The sequence below is a fragment of the Lepidochelys olivacea genome (assembly GCF_965140295.1).
Source record: "Lepidochelys olivacea isolate rLepOli2 genome assembly, chromosome: 4".
NCBI lineage: Eukaryota > Metazoa > Chordata > Testudines > Cheloniidae > Lepidochelys > Lepidochelys olivacea.
This window is the reverse complement of record NC_140414.1, coordinates 30,144,318-30,157,935: the sequence shown is the minus strand read 5'-3', so window position 1 is coordinate 30,157,935 and position 13,618 is coordinate 30,144,318. Positions and strand designations below refer to the sequence as shown.

General features: G+C 39.1%; 1 protein-coding gene across 2 annotated transcripts in view; it reads left to right on the top strand.

Annotated features, from left to right (window-relative positions):
* Positions 1-13,618, top strand: part of HPGDS (hematopoietic prostaglandin D synthase) — a 70,756-nt gene that overhangs the window by 26,939 nt on the left and 30,199 nt on the right. For both annotated transcript variants that reach the window (XM_084627488.1, XM_084627487.1), the window contains exon 2: positions 5,487-5,628. In XM_084627488.1, coding sequence (XP_084483614.1) covers positions 5,496-5,628 — 133 coding nt within the window. In that variant the 5' untranslated portion in view covers positions 5,487-5,495. The remainder of the gene's footprint in view (positions 1-5,486; positions 5,629-13,618) is intronic.

The window sequence follows — 13,618 nt, the reverse complement described above, 5'->3', positions numbered from 1 at the left end:
AAAATGTCTATTTTGAAAGCAGGCCATTTTCTAATTAAAAAACTTGTGAAAATGTTTAGCAAGCTCTAGTACTGATGTTCATCTACTTTAATACAAATAATTACAACAACACACACACTCAGAAAACTGCTTTTAATTAAACTATAAAGGTAAAACAAAATCACAGAACAAATGTCAAATGTTTTTGGTAATGTCCTAATGGGCATTTCATCAGCAGATGAAGTAAATGCATAAGATAAAATTTACATTGAGAATTATACATTTAGCTAGATTAGAAATACTTGATTTTCCCTTACGGTATATATACTAGAGGTCTGTCTAGCTCTGTTTTAAATGTCTCAAGCAACAGAGCTTCCTCTACTTCCTTTGGGGAACAAAAATATTCCACAAGCTGCTATACATCTCTGTTAGGAAATTTTTTGTGACGTTCAGCAAAAATTCCTCTTTCATTTTTTTATTCCACCACTTCCTAATACATGTTATTGTACTATCCTAAGTAATTCTGCCATGTTGGTGTACACACCACCTTGAAATATTGCATACTATTATGCAGTCATCTCTTAGCTATGCTATTTTGATCAAATGCATCCCTATAGTCAAACCTTGCACACTCATGTAATAATCTTCAAACAAAATATGCTTTGTGAGATATCATTTGAAAACTAATAACTCACTTTACACAATAATATCATGGTGAAAGTTATATATATGTGAAGTTATGAACATCAACTGAAATGATGACTGAAATATGTTTCGCAAAAAGAAAAGGAGTACTTGTGGCACCTTAGAGACTAACCAATTTATTTGAGTATAAGCTTTCGTGAGCTACAGCTCACTTCATCGGATGCTTACCACACAAGTCTTGTGAGGGGATAAACCTGTTTCGCAAAGACAAAGGACAAGCTGATGCCTCTAGCCAGGTCAAGCTGATTGGCTGGTCAAATGGCCATTCTTTGGCAGAGGAGCGGGGCAGGAACAGATCAATCCGCATATTAACAAACAACAACCTGGAACCCCGAGACTCCATCTCTCTGTCCTCACAGTGGGAAAAAATCTTTATCTGGGGTAACCTTCAGGAAAATGCATTTCAAAGGGTGACTGGACTATAAAAGCGAGGGGTAAAAAATACCCCAGGGATTCTCTCTCTTTCACTGAAGATGACAAAAGAACCAGCCTTTGAACTTTGGGATGAGTTCCTACGTGAGTATTTCGTCAGCCCTATTGCTGGGAACACGAGGTAAAATTTTTACTTTGAACCAAGTCTGGTTGACTAAGTTTTAGCTAATAGAAAGCATTTTATCTTTACTTCTCTGGTAACTATTTTTTACTTTAATGCCTTATACCTGTACTCACTTAAAATCTCTCTCTTGGTAGTTAAATAAACTTGGTTTATTCTTTAATCACAATGAATCCAGTATTGTGTTTCAACTTGACTTGTGTGGTAACACCACTTAAAATAGCCAACTGTTAAATATTGGCCCCTTACGGGCAACAGAATGCTAATATCTCAGTTGTCCAAGAGAGGACTGGACACTGCAGAACTCACTTGTTTAGGGGGAAATCCAGGACTGGGAGTGTGTTGGGCTTACTTGGCAAGTGTTAACCAAGGCTGGTGGAAGCCAGAGTGCTACTGGAGTGTTGCTGGAAGGCTGTAGCTATACACAGACACTCAAGGTGTGACCTGCATGCTGTTTATGAGGAGCCCAGGTTGGGAGTTACAGCAGCAAAGCATTGTAAGGCACCCAACATTGCAGGGCAGGTGGTGACACAGCCCCTCCCTAGTCTGGATTTCACCCCAGGAAGTGATAGTTAAACATATTTATCTATTAACTTTTCCTTTTGTCAACATCTCTCGCTTTAAGATCTTTTGTTGTTCTTTTCTCAGCTCCTTCCAATTTGTCAATATCTTCCTGGAAGTGAGACTCACAGAATTCAATACAACATTCGAGGAACTTGAGCTATGCTGGAAAAGTGCTGTTAAGTCAAATCTGCTTTTGTAAAAAAGCCTCTTGGAATCTTTACTGATCACAGATATTCAGGAGCTCAGGCTTGTGTGTCAAAAACGAAACCACCAGTAGTACAGAGGCCCCCGTATTACGATTAGTGGAAAGCAGGCTTTTCTGGTTTTCACCAAAATCGAGAGAATTCTGGTCTTTGATGCCTAGAACATACCCCAAAGTTTTGTAGTGTTTCTTTTTCAAAAGTTATTGCACCACTGACAGACAGAAATACCATCAAGTTCAGTGTAAGGCCTCACTTTCCTTGACCAACAATGACCTGACATCCTCTGTTTCAGTGGTCATTTCTGGAGCTATGTCTGCCAAACTGCACACAACATTGTAGGTGGAATAATAAACATGTGCCTTTTAATACAATTTCTTTTGCCTTTAGTGCCTCGTTTTTCATAAGGTTAAAAAAAAAAAAAGCTCAGCTTTCCTAATTTTGGAAACAATGACAGCAGTAACTTTGTTTTGAAGCTACAGCAGACGTTTCATCCTTTAAGCTCAGGATGTCTGTGTGCAACTGCTTCAACTCCAGGCCATGGTCTTTGAAATCTTAAATGATCAAGAATACTTTTTGTCCCTGCTGCATGCTGCAAAGGAACAGATATCTTTCATGGTAAATTTAGTGAACTCCCATGTGCTTATCTGCCAGGAAAATTATTGGTTTTTTGACTGCTCTCTCACTGTAATACAAAATACAGCGCTGTACCTCTGAGGACAGAAAACATACTTTGTTTCAGAAATAATCAAGTACAATCAGTCTTCATGTCTCCAAAACAGAGACCCCCTTCTTTCAAGTGTAAAACCAGTCTTTCATCTGCTCTCAAGAGCATATGTTTTGAATCGTGATGGCTAAATGGCCACCGTCTTTTACAAATCTAAGTATCACAGGTTTACTTAGCAGAGTTAACTCATTCCATGAAAATGTTCCCCTTCTACTGTAGTATTGAGAGATTCAGTTATGTGATTTATTACAAAGACTAGGGCTGTACCGTTGATCACTTCGATATAAATGGATGTATAATTAATATGTCTGCATATATGCCAGACCACCCCATCCCCATCAATTGAAAAAGGACTTTTTAAAGTGATCTATATATTTAAATAATGTGCCCAGCTCTATAGTATGTAGGCAGTGTGCCAATCTATCAGACACACATCTTTTTAAGTGGATATTTTCTTTAGATACCTGTCTCCTGTCCTAGAGAAACATAGCTGTATCTCCTTACCAACTTTTTACAAAACCCATGCAAATTTAGCCATTAGGCTTACTTTGTTTTTTTAATTCTGGACCAGGAATATAATTTCCTCTTTCTACACAGTTCCTTTAGTAATTGTCTTTAAGCACCAGTAAAGAGATTGTAATGGAATTAGATGTCTAACCTTTGTTCAAATTTATCTTATTCCTTTTATTCAAAGTAATGTATTTCTTCATAACCTCCTATATTTACCTGGAAATTTGCACCTATTTGCTGAAACTGTATTAGAAGCCTCTTGTGTTTAGTAACATTTCTGAAGGACATGCATTAAAACAAAATAGTTGAGCAAAACTTACAACACATATAGAGCACCAACACCTACCTCCTTCTTTCCATAACATTTAACATATATCCAAAGCCAGTTTGCATACTATTTTATAGATAAACCACATTAAGCACACATTCAAACTACATTTATATTATCTGATAGATAAGTCACCCCCACACAAACACTAAGGGTTGTTCTTCAGCATTTTTTATAACATGCACAGTCTAACTTAAAGGAACTCTAAAAGTGCAAAATTAGCTAATACGCTCATGTATGAGACAAAATGCAAGCTTAGTTGATGTCAGAGTTGATAACACTTTTTTACTTCTCCGTCCACAAGCTATGCCCTTTCCATTAAGGTAAAGCTGTAACTCTTCCAGAATTTAAGGCATGGAATGGAGGTTAAACTTATTAAACTTGGATTTAATAAAATAAAACCAGCAGTGGCATATTAGAGAAACCTATATTCTAGTATTTAAGATACAATAGATACAAATCATGAACGTAGACACAAGCATCTACACACAAACACACACCACCACAAGACTTTTAAAGGTAGCCTGAAAAAAAAAGGCACAGGGATAAAAAAATCTGATCTGGATTTTAAGGGGAAACTTTGACATGGGTTTGAAGTGTTTATTTAATGAAACCGTTTTGTGTCTGTTCATTGTTAGTTATCACGTTTTAGCATGGGTAAATGCATGTCATACAGCCTCCTCCAGCATTCTGTTCCCTCCCATCTCTCCTTCTCCCTTTGTTTTTCCAATTTTCTACTCACTTTTTCACAAGGGGTCAGAAAACGTAAACACCACCCACAAAGGCACCAGGAGGATTGGGCATACATACCAAGGCAAAACTGCAAGAGTGGTCATTTCTGACTGGGATGAAACACAGTCACTACTGAAATCCTTGTCTATACATGCTTAGGGATATTTTATAGAATAAACTTAAAAGCAATCACAACTTTTCGTTGGGCCCTAGAAGAGCAGCAGTAACTAAACAGGAAACCTAACAAGAACAATATGATTCACAGCCAGTGGCAGTGCATGCAGCCACACTGGTGCAAAAACTCCATGCCCAGACATTTTTGGACTGATAAAAAAGCCCTGTGAGATCATTAAAATGCAACATCTTTACATTTGTAGCTGCAAAAGAGAGACTTTTCCCCCATCTAATTTATCATCACTATGAACAGCATCAAAAATTAATTTTCTTGAGCTTATATAAACCTCTATACTGTACACAATGGCTTAAAAAACATAACCTCTAGCTCACCCTTGTCCTACCTCACCTCCCCCAGACACTTGCATTTTGCATTTACTAGTGAGGAAGAAGTGAAATAAAAAATAACAACACAACATTTAAAAGAGATACTATTCCAGCCTTTCAAAAATACCATTGGCTTGTTTTTAAAGTTTTGCCTAAATGAACTGCTTAGCCTGCAAATACCCCCAAAGAAACAAAAGCTTCGCTAAATGCAGTTTACAAAGATAGAACATAACATCATTGTGGGCTCACATCATTTATAAGTTGTGAAGTGCTTCAGATTCCAGAGAATATAAAACTCCCTCATTTGCCGATGGGTTTTACAATAAAATAAAACTGTAAAAGACAAGCCATAGCTTTGTAATTGCATGAAGGAGAGAGATAAAGACTGACATGCCCCTGTCCTCTTCTCTTCCTGACTCTTCTTGTTGAACTCAAAATGATCATCTTAGCTTTAAGCATCCAACTTGGACTATTTTGGCTATAGAATGTGGATTTACAGGTGTAGCATGGGGTGGCCACGCAGTACGATATATTGTGGGTAGGAGGCTAACATACATGTTTAATTTGACATTATGGTCACAGTATTGACATTTTATTACCATGTCACAAACGTGTAGGTATATCTTCTGTATAAACGGGGCAGGGTAGTTAACGTGTTAAATCATCAACATGGGCTTTTTCTTTCAGAGATCCATCATGCCACACTACAAGCTAACGTATTTCAATCTGAGAGGAAGAGCAGAAATCATTCGCTATCTGTTTGCCTTTTCAGGCATAAAGTACGAGGACCACAGGATAGAACAAGCTGACTGGCCCAAAATCAAACCAAGTGAGTAGAACAGATTCTTGCATCCAAAGCTTTACAAGAAATCCCATCAGAACACAAAACCGCATGGGATGGTGCTGATTTAGGATGGGAAGAATCCATACATGCTAAAACCTCTCAGGTGAAATCTTGGCTTCATTGTCATCAATGGGAATTTTGCTATTGACTTCAGTGAGGCCAGGATTTCATCCCTTGTCTCTCCACCAGGGAAGACGAGTCCAAGGACCAGATCCTCAGTCAGTGTAAATTGGCATAGTTCTTTTATCTTCATTGAATATACTGACATCAGCTGGGGATCAGGCCCCAAGTTTTCAATTGCTGTCAGCTAGGAACTGATGGAAGCAAGGTATGCATTAACACACTAAGGCTCTTAGGAAAAAATGGTTCCAAAGGGTACACTAAAGCCCTTAAACCAATTTCAGAAACAAAATGAAAATTAAAGAAGCAAAGAGGGAACTGCCCCTAGTGACTTGAAAAGTTCTCTAAGAGCGAAAGCAACAAGAGCGGTTGAAAAGGGAAAATGTTAAGAACACAGCCTTCCTCTGAAAAGCAATATACAGCCTACTGAGAAGCTAACAGTGCACAGAAAGCTACAGGGCTCCTTTGTGTTTACAGTTAAATTAACTTGAGATTGACATAGAATGAGAATAAAATGTCAAAAGGTCAAAGCAATGTCAAGTGTATACCAAGCCCTTTGTTTACATGGCATAGTTTCTACCCTTTAAAATTGTTTAATATCTTAATTCATCAGCAAGTCTTAGTCTGGAAAAGACTGACGTCAGGCTGGTAGTTTGGAGGTAAGCAATCAGAGGACTTGCCAATTTCCTCTATATTGTCACTTGAGGAAATTGGCTTCTATTGTTACCTCCCGAACAGATTGCTTTTGTACTTTCTATATGGGGGGAGGGGGGTACACTTTAAGATTGGGAAAAATGTGGCTTTCCATTTGTAAAGTGGTACTTCCTGGAAGAAACACATGAGATGATCAGCACTGGCTTCCAAATTCTTTCTTGGTGCAATCAAAGGTTATTTTAGCCTATAAAACCCCAAATGGTTTGAATCTTGAATGCTTTAAACATCATTTTCTCCCTAAGTGACACTGAGATGTTTGCTATTAGCTGGGGTGCTCAAACTAAGACACCCCTGGCCAAAATAAGAAGGGGCACAAGGGGAACAGGGCAGAAATAGAGACACGTTGTTTTCAATGAGGGGCCTTGGATTTTGGAAACCATGTCTCCACCAGAGCCTGATTCTGTTGACCATCACGTCATGCAGTATAACTTGGGTGTCCCCAAGGCATTTTCAGGTAAGAAGGGGAGAAAAGTGGGTGGGAGTGATGGTCAGAGAGTTGGTTTTGGAGGTATTTAGGAGAATTTTTAGTGCTGGACTTTTTTCAAGTTGAATTTGTGTGTGTCCACAAATAAAGTTGGTTTACATTTTCTACACGTACCTAAAATTTTGGATAGGTGATTTTTTAAATAAGACTAAATAAAACAGATAATATAAATGGAGACTTAGAAATCACAAATGCATTTACAACTTAAAACATATGAAAATCAGACTTACTTGCCAAGTCTTGAGTTCAAACTGCTGTATCTCCCATGCAGCAGTTGAAGATATCACAAACACTCAAGCCAGTCAGGCAGTAGGGCAGAAAAATACTTTCCAAAATATTTTTAGTGTTCAGGACATGAAGCCATCAATGATGAAGCTTTTACATTATCCAGTGTCTGTTTGCCATTATGCTTGACTGCGGCCCATCTGCACTACCATCATCATGATCGAATGATAAGCGATGCAAGGTCTCTTGAAAAAGAAACTGGGAACCATGATTTCTAAGCTCGGTTCTTGGATCTGCCCTTACTCTAGTGCCTTGGGCAAATCACTTAACCTTTGTTTCTCAATCTGTTATATGAAAATAATACTGACTCCCCTATGCCCCCCCACCGGGGTGTTGTAAGGTTTAATTAAAATTGTAACATACTTTGGAAGTATATGTGATGAAAATTGCTATATATACACATTGATAATGTTACCATTATTACTATGACTCTTACATTGGATTCAGAGTAAATAAGACATTTGGTAAAGTGCAGGGGGAGGAAGGTTCAGCTGGTGTCCCACTTGGGGCTAGATTCTGCAAACCCTCTGCTTGGAACTCCCACCGACACAGTGGAAAATCTGTGAATGGCAAAATCAGGCACATAGAGTGCTTCCTCAGGGTCACGAATTGTTTTAGAAATACAAGTAAAGAGAGAGAGGGAGGATTGGACATATAGTGGTGATTGTCATGGGAAACTCTAAGCCTACAAAAATAATTGGATAGACGTCTGAAAATCCCACTTTGGCCAAGAGTTGGATCCTGAATCCCTACCTCTGGACAGCTCAAGGCTCACATCAATGAGACTGGGTGAGGGTGAGTTCATGCAGAGATAATGGCACCATTCCAGCTGCACTATGTAAAAAAAGAGTTGCATAATTTTCACATGTACCAGGAGCTAATTTAACACTGCTGAAGATATGGGTTTTGTCATAAGACCAGCCAGCAGCAGAATACTTGCTGACTATGGGAAAATCTACTCCATAGGAAATAATAATAAGTTATTCACTCTTACAGTGTTTCTAGACATAGCATGGTGAAATGTGTCATGTTGTGTCACAAGAGTATATAAGTGCTAATGTTTAATGGATATTTAGGTACTCAAACAATACAATTTCGCCTCCACCCAAATGCAAGTCAATTTGTCAGATTCAAGGTTCATGTGTGTGAGGAGAGTGTAGCTCAGTGCTTCTCTGATGTTGTTTGGTTGTATTGCAATTTATGCAATAAATATAACTTCAAGTTGCACGTACATAATTATCAAGAGCTATGGGTAGTAAAAGGTTTCAATGCTGAAAGTGTCAAATCACAAGAACTCTCAAAGAACTCCACAGCAAAAAAAACTCAAATAGCCGTTCTAGCCAACTCTGCAGGCAAACCTTCCTTCCCATGCCCTCACAGCCAAAAGCCTGAATAAATAGGTAGGTTCAGTCATGTAAACTTGGGCCCTGCAGAGGAATCAAATGACAGTCCTTCAATGCAATTGCACTGCCTCCAACCTCAACAAATAAAAATCTAGACTTTTCTGCCTCAGCTGATTTTAACCATCAGGATGGAGCACAAAGAGACAGTCTTTTAGCCAGGGCCTAAGCTGTACAGGGTTTTGTCTATCAGAACTATGGTAATTCTAATAGAATAGAATATAGAAACAAACTGGAAGCCAGTGTAGTTTTCACAACACAAGTGTAAAACTCTCCATGTAAGAAACAGAATCACATTCTGCACGAGCTGAAGTTTCTGAAGTGTATTTTGTTTTTACTAGTGTCAAGACATAATTAGCGAATGTAACATAATATAATACAGTAATATAAATAAACAAGACAGTCAAAAGAAAATAACCTTGGCATGAAACAAGATCCAAATTAAATATGCCATCTTGTTTTTTAATTGTTTGAAAACCTCGCTGTGGAAAATATCAAATCAATATCTTCATTCAAAATGTTCTGATTTAGATGAAACCACAATTTTGGATGGAACACTGTTCTATCGAAAAAAAATTCCACCAGCTCTCCTTAAAACTGGTCTGCTACAGACTTCACCTACAAAGAGAATACTGACATTACCAGAACATATGCCCATGTAAATCATGGGCTGTATGTTCCTTCTTATCCCCTCATTTCAAACTGCCTCGCCTAAAAGTAGAAGCAATAAAAACTGCTATGTCCTGGTGTTTCAGTTAAGCCTCCCCAATAAATCCTGGATAAAGCAAAGCCACAATGCTACATAATCACTGAAAGACTTTCTGCTCTAAAATACCAGCTTCACAGTTGTAATGATAAGACGACCGCATCAGCTCCAGTGACTAGCTTTTACCACTGATACGAGCCAACAATTAGGAATTACACTAGTTATGTGGTTATCATGCTAGATTTCCTCATTCACATCTGCAATAGTTTGTATCACAGTTCACACAGGTCTTTAAATATTAGGAGACTTTGGAAGACTACAAACATTAGCAGAAGGAGATGCAGCAGCAGTGCGGTGCATGGCTTATTTGCATCTCTCTGAAGTATTAATTTCATTCAGACTAGACAATAAATCCTACATAGCTCAAAATGTTTTGTGCAGATTCCCTTTTTAAACACAAAAATTATATCTGAAAAAAATAGTCTATACAATATAGCAGAGCTGTGTATTTTTGGTTGCTACAAATTATGTAACTCTAATATTGAAAATAGGTTGGGGGAAAGCACAGAAGCTAAATTTCCATGGATGACCACATACACAAGAACATGCATGCATTTCTACACTTAATTCTGTGAACAAATCAGGGCCCAATTGTGAATGCTGACATCAGAAATCAAGCCCACAATCGGACTCTTAAACTACTCTTTCAAGGGAAGAAAAAGGTTGAGCTATCCAGGGGAAAGAACAGCATCTCTTCTCTCCTCCCATTACTGTAGACAAGGGACAGATCTTCTGATTCAGAGTCTAAGGGAGCTCCTCAGAGAACATTTCAGATTTTTAAAAAAAGTTTGGAAAACCACATCTACAGGGACCATAGCCATGGAACCATGAAAAACCACAAAGTGGAATTTTTTTTAAAAAACGAAACAAAACAAAACAAAAAACCAAGCATGGGACAAAAAGTGTACTCTCCATCCTGTCTCACAAGCAAAGATATTACTGAAAAATAGCATGCATGTATCTCTGTAGAACAGAGTTTGAAACCTCGTCCCTTGCCCAGAGTTAGAATTCATTTAAATTCTCCTCCTAGGAAGACCAAGGCAAACAAACACTGCAGGATGTTAAGAGTTAATCTTAACATGCAGAACAGTAATTTAGAATACTGTAGCTTTTACTTTTGAACAGGATTAAACAGTATGATGTAGCAGTGTGTGTGATTTTGGAGCGGCCAATTTTGCCAATCTTTGAGCATTTCTCTTAACTCAATATTACTGTTCAGCAGCTTTGGCTGGACAATTCATTCTTTACTTCTAATGCTATTCTCTCTCTCTCTTACTCTTTCGCCAATTACTATAATGTGTTCTCAGTGCACCATAAACATGAAAGCTTTGCATGGTTTGGTTTAGGTACTTTGACAACAAAATGTCTATAAACGTACATTTCATTTATTTCCTTTTGTCACCAGTCAGACAATCTACTGTCGGATTTCAAAATAGCAATTTCGGGAAAAAATTCTGTAACTTCAATATTCAGCAAATTCAAGAAGACCGGTAAACAAGCAAAGCTATGTAAATGCAACTCTTCCGGGTTGCTTTTCAATAGAGCTGGCAAGAAATAGGAATCTCCATTTTGCAGGAAATGCCAAGTTGCCAATGTTTAGTTCTGTATGGAAATTTCTGACAAAATGGAACAATCCATTTCACTGTCCAGCCCGCTTGCCTCCCTGCCAAGTGGACATTCATGAACTGGGAAGTCCTGGGGCTGGCAACTGGGGAACCAACCGGGCAGCCAGGACCCTGACTGGTTTCCTGCCAGCCTGACCAGCAGGCTGCCAGTATACCAGGCAGGCTGGCCAGTCTGTCAGTCTATTTGGTTTCCAACAAAAGTGTCAATGGAATCAACACACTCGCATGGAATGTTTCTATTCCATCAGATCAGCATTTTCCAGCCGAAAACTGTTGCACTGGAAAAACTTTACCCGGCTCTCCTCTTCAATGCCTGCTCAGGGCTAGCACAGACCACCTTTAGGCTAATATCCCAAAAGCGGGAAAGGTAGTGCGTGTGAGACATTGGATCCAGATGAGCTTCCAGTCTTTTTCGGAGCCCCGCAACAGTTGTTATAAGCAAATAAAGCGTAACACTTACCTAACACTTGATTTTCGACACGCTGTACAAAGTTTAATTGTTATTAATTTGGGATTCCAGGTCTGATGATTTAGGGACAAATCCTGAGAGAAGCTGACCCCTGCAACTCCCTTCAAACTCAATGGAATTATAGGTTTCAGAGTAGCAGCCATGTTAGTCTGTATTCGCAAAAAGAAAAGGAGGACTTGTGGCACCTTAGAAACTAACCAGTTTATTTGAGCATAAGCTTTCGTGAGCTACAGCTCACTTCATCGATGCATTCAGTGGAAAATACAGTGAGGAGATATTTTCCACTGAATGCATCCGATGAAGTGAGCTGTAGCTCACGAAAGCTTATGCTCAAATAAATTGGTTAGTCTCTAAGGTGCCACAAGTCCTCCTTTTCTTAATGGAATTATAGGCTGTCAGTGCCTCTTGAGATTTGGCCTGAAATCATCACACATGCAGACTCAGCAAGCACTAGGCACCCCACCTGTCAGCCTACCTCCTCTTGATTGCCAGTCTCTCTTCCCTGCATGAAGCCTCTCTGAGCTCCATGGTAAATCCACCCTGACAGCCTGCCTGACCTGCTGATGAGACCTGCCTCCTCACTACTGGGATCAACCAGGAACTTGCAGCAGGGGAAAGCATTTTGCATAGTGAGTGCGAGAAGGGAGATAGATACAAGAGTGGGCAGACTCTCCTGTTTGGCACAGGCACAATCCTATATTCTTAACCTGGTTCTGACTCTCAGCAGTCAAGAGATCCTTCCCATCTCCCCAGATGGTGCCTCTTGGCAGCCACCAAAACCTTCCAGAGTAAGTATTCATGTCCCACCTGGAAATCACCCAGTTTCCAATAGTTTACATCCACCAGGAAAGTTCCGAGTTCACAAAGGGTTGAAAATACTGCCAGATCAAGAGGCTGGGGTTGGTGTTTTGGCTAAAGAAAAAAAAGTGGGTGGTTTGGATTCAGGCTCCATGGGATTTGAACCAACAAAGTTGAGGGTTGGAGTGGAAAGTCAGGGTAAAACGATCTTGTTTCGACCTGTCCCAAATTAAAATAATGTAAATTGCCAACCAGTGCTAGAGAGGAATGCACTTCAAATGTAGGTGCAAAACGTGGCTACCTGCAACTATAGCCTGTCAAGCTATTTGGCTTTATCTGAAGCCACATCTAGATGGGAATTTTTGATTCTGACTCTAATCTTTATAATTCATTGAACCAAAATCCCAGGCCCATACACTCCCCAGCTGTGGGGCATTTGGATTAAGCGATGAATCTGGATTAAGCAATTTGAGCTCACCTCGTATCATTCTTGTCCATTTCAATAGGTACAGAAATGTAAATCCGGAGACACAATCTCTTCATTCTAGATCCTTCAGAACTTGGGAAACAAAATTGGCAGAGAGGGTTCAGATATAAACATACAATTTAAATGACAGAATTGAAACTATTTCAATCACTAGCAGAAATGTACTCAATTCAAGACCTAAAATGTCACAGAATAGACTCTTTTAAAAACGTTTAAAAATTCCTTGGCATAGAATACACTGAAAAGGAATGGGTGTTACCATTTCATCGTGTCATAAAGCTACTAACATCTGCAGTGTGTTATGTGAACAACTACAGTTCAAGGGGAAAGCAATGACAATTAATAGCCACTTTGTAGAAGTAGCATGGAATATTTTTATGTCATGCACTGCTAAATATTTACCATCTCTTCAGGGAATGCTCAGAGGTTGGAAGTGTGGTTGAAAGGTCCAGAGGGAAGTTGCTGAGTGGGTGATTATTGTGATGAAAATTAATTCTGCTGTCATAAAACAGATGAATCTTCGGAGATTTAGTGTCTGACAGCAGAAAGCAAGCAAGAATTCCTCAGGGGATGCTCACCCTTTTTCCTGAATGGCTCTTGCTGGAGTGATATAAAATAGCTTTACAGAACACCACTTGGGCTCTTGGTGAACAGTCACTTTAAAAAGAAACACGTATTATAGTATTACTTGTATTAGGGTAATAGCTAGATGGCCCAACTTCAGTCAGGGCTCCATTGTGTCACAAACTCATTTCAAAGGATAGCTCCTACCCTAAATAGCCTACATTTTACATTCACAAGATGGACGGGCTCGGGGGAAAGAGTAT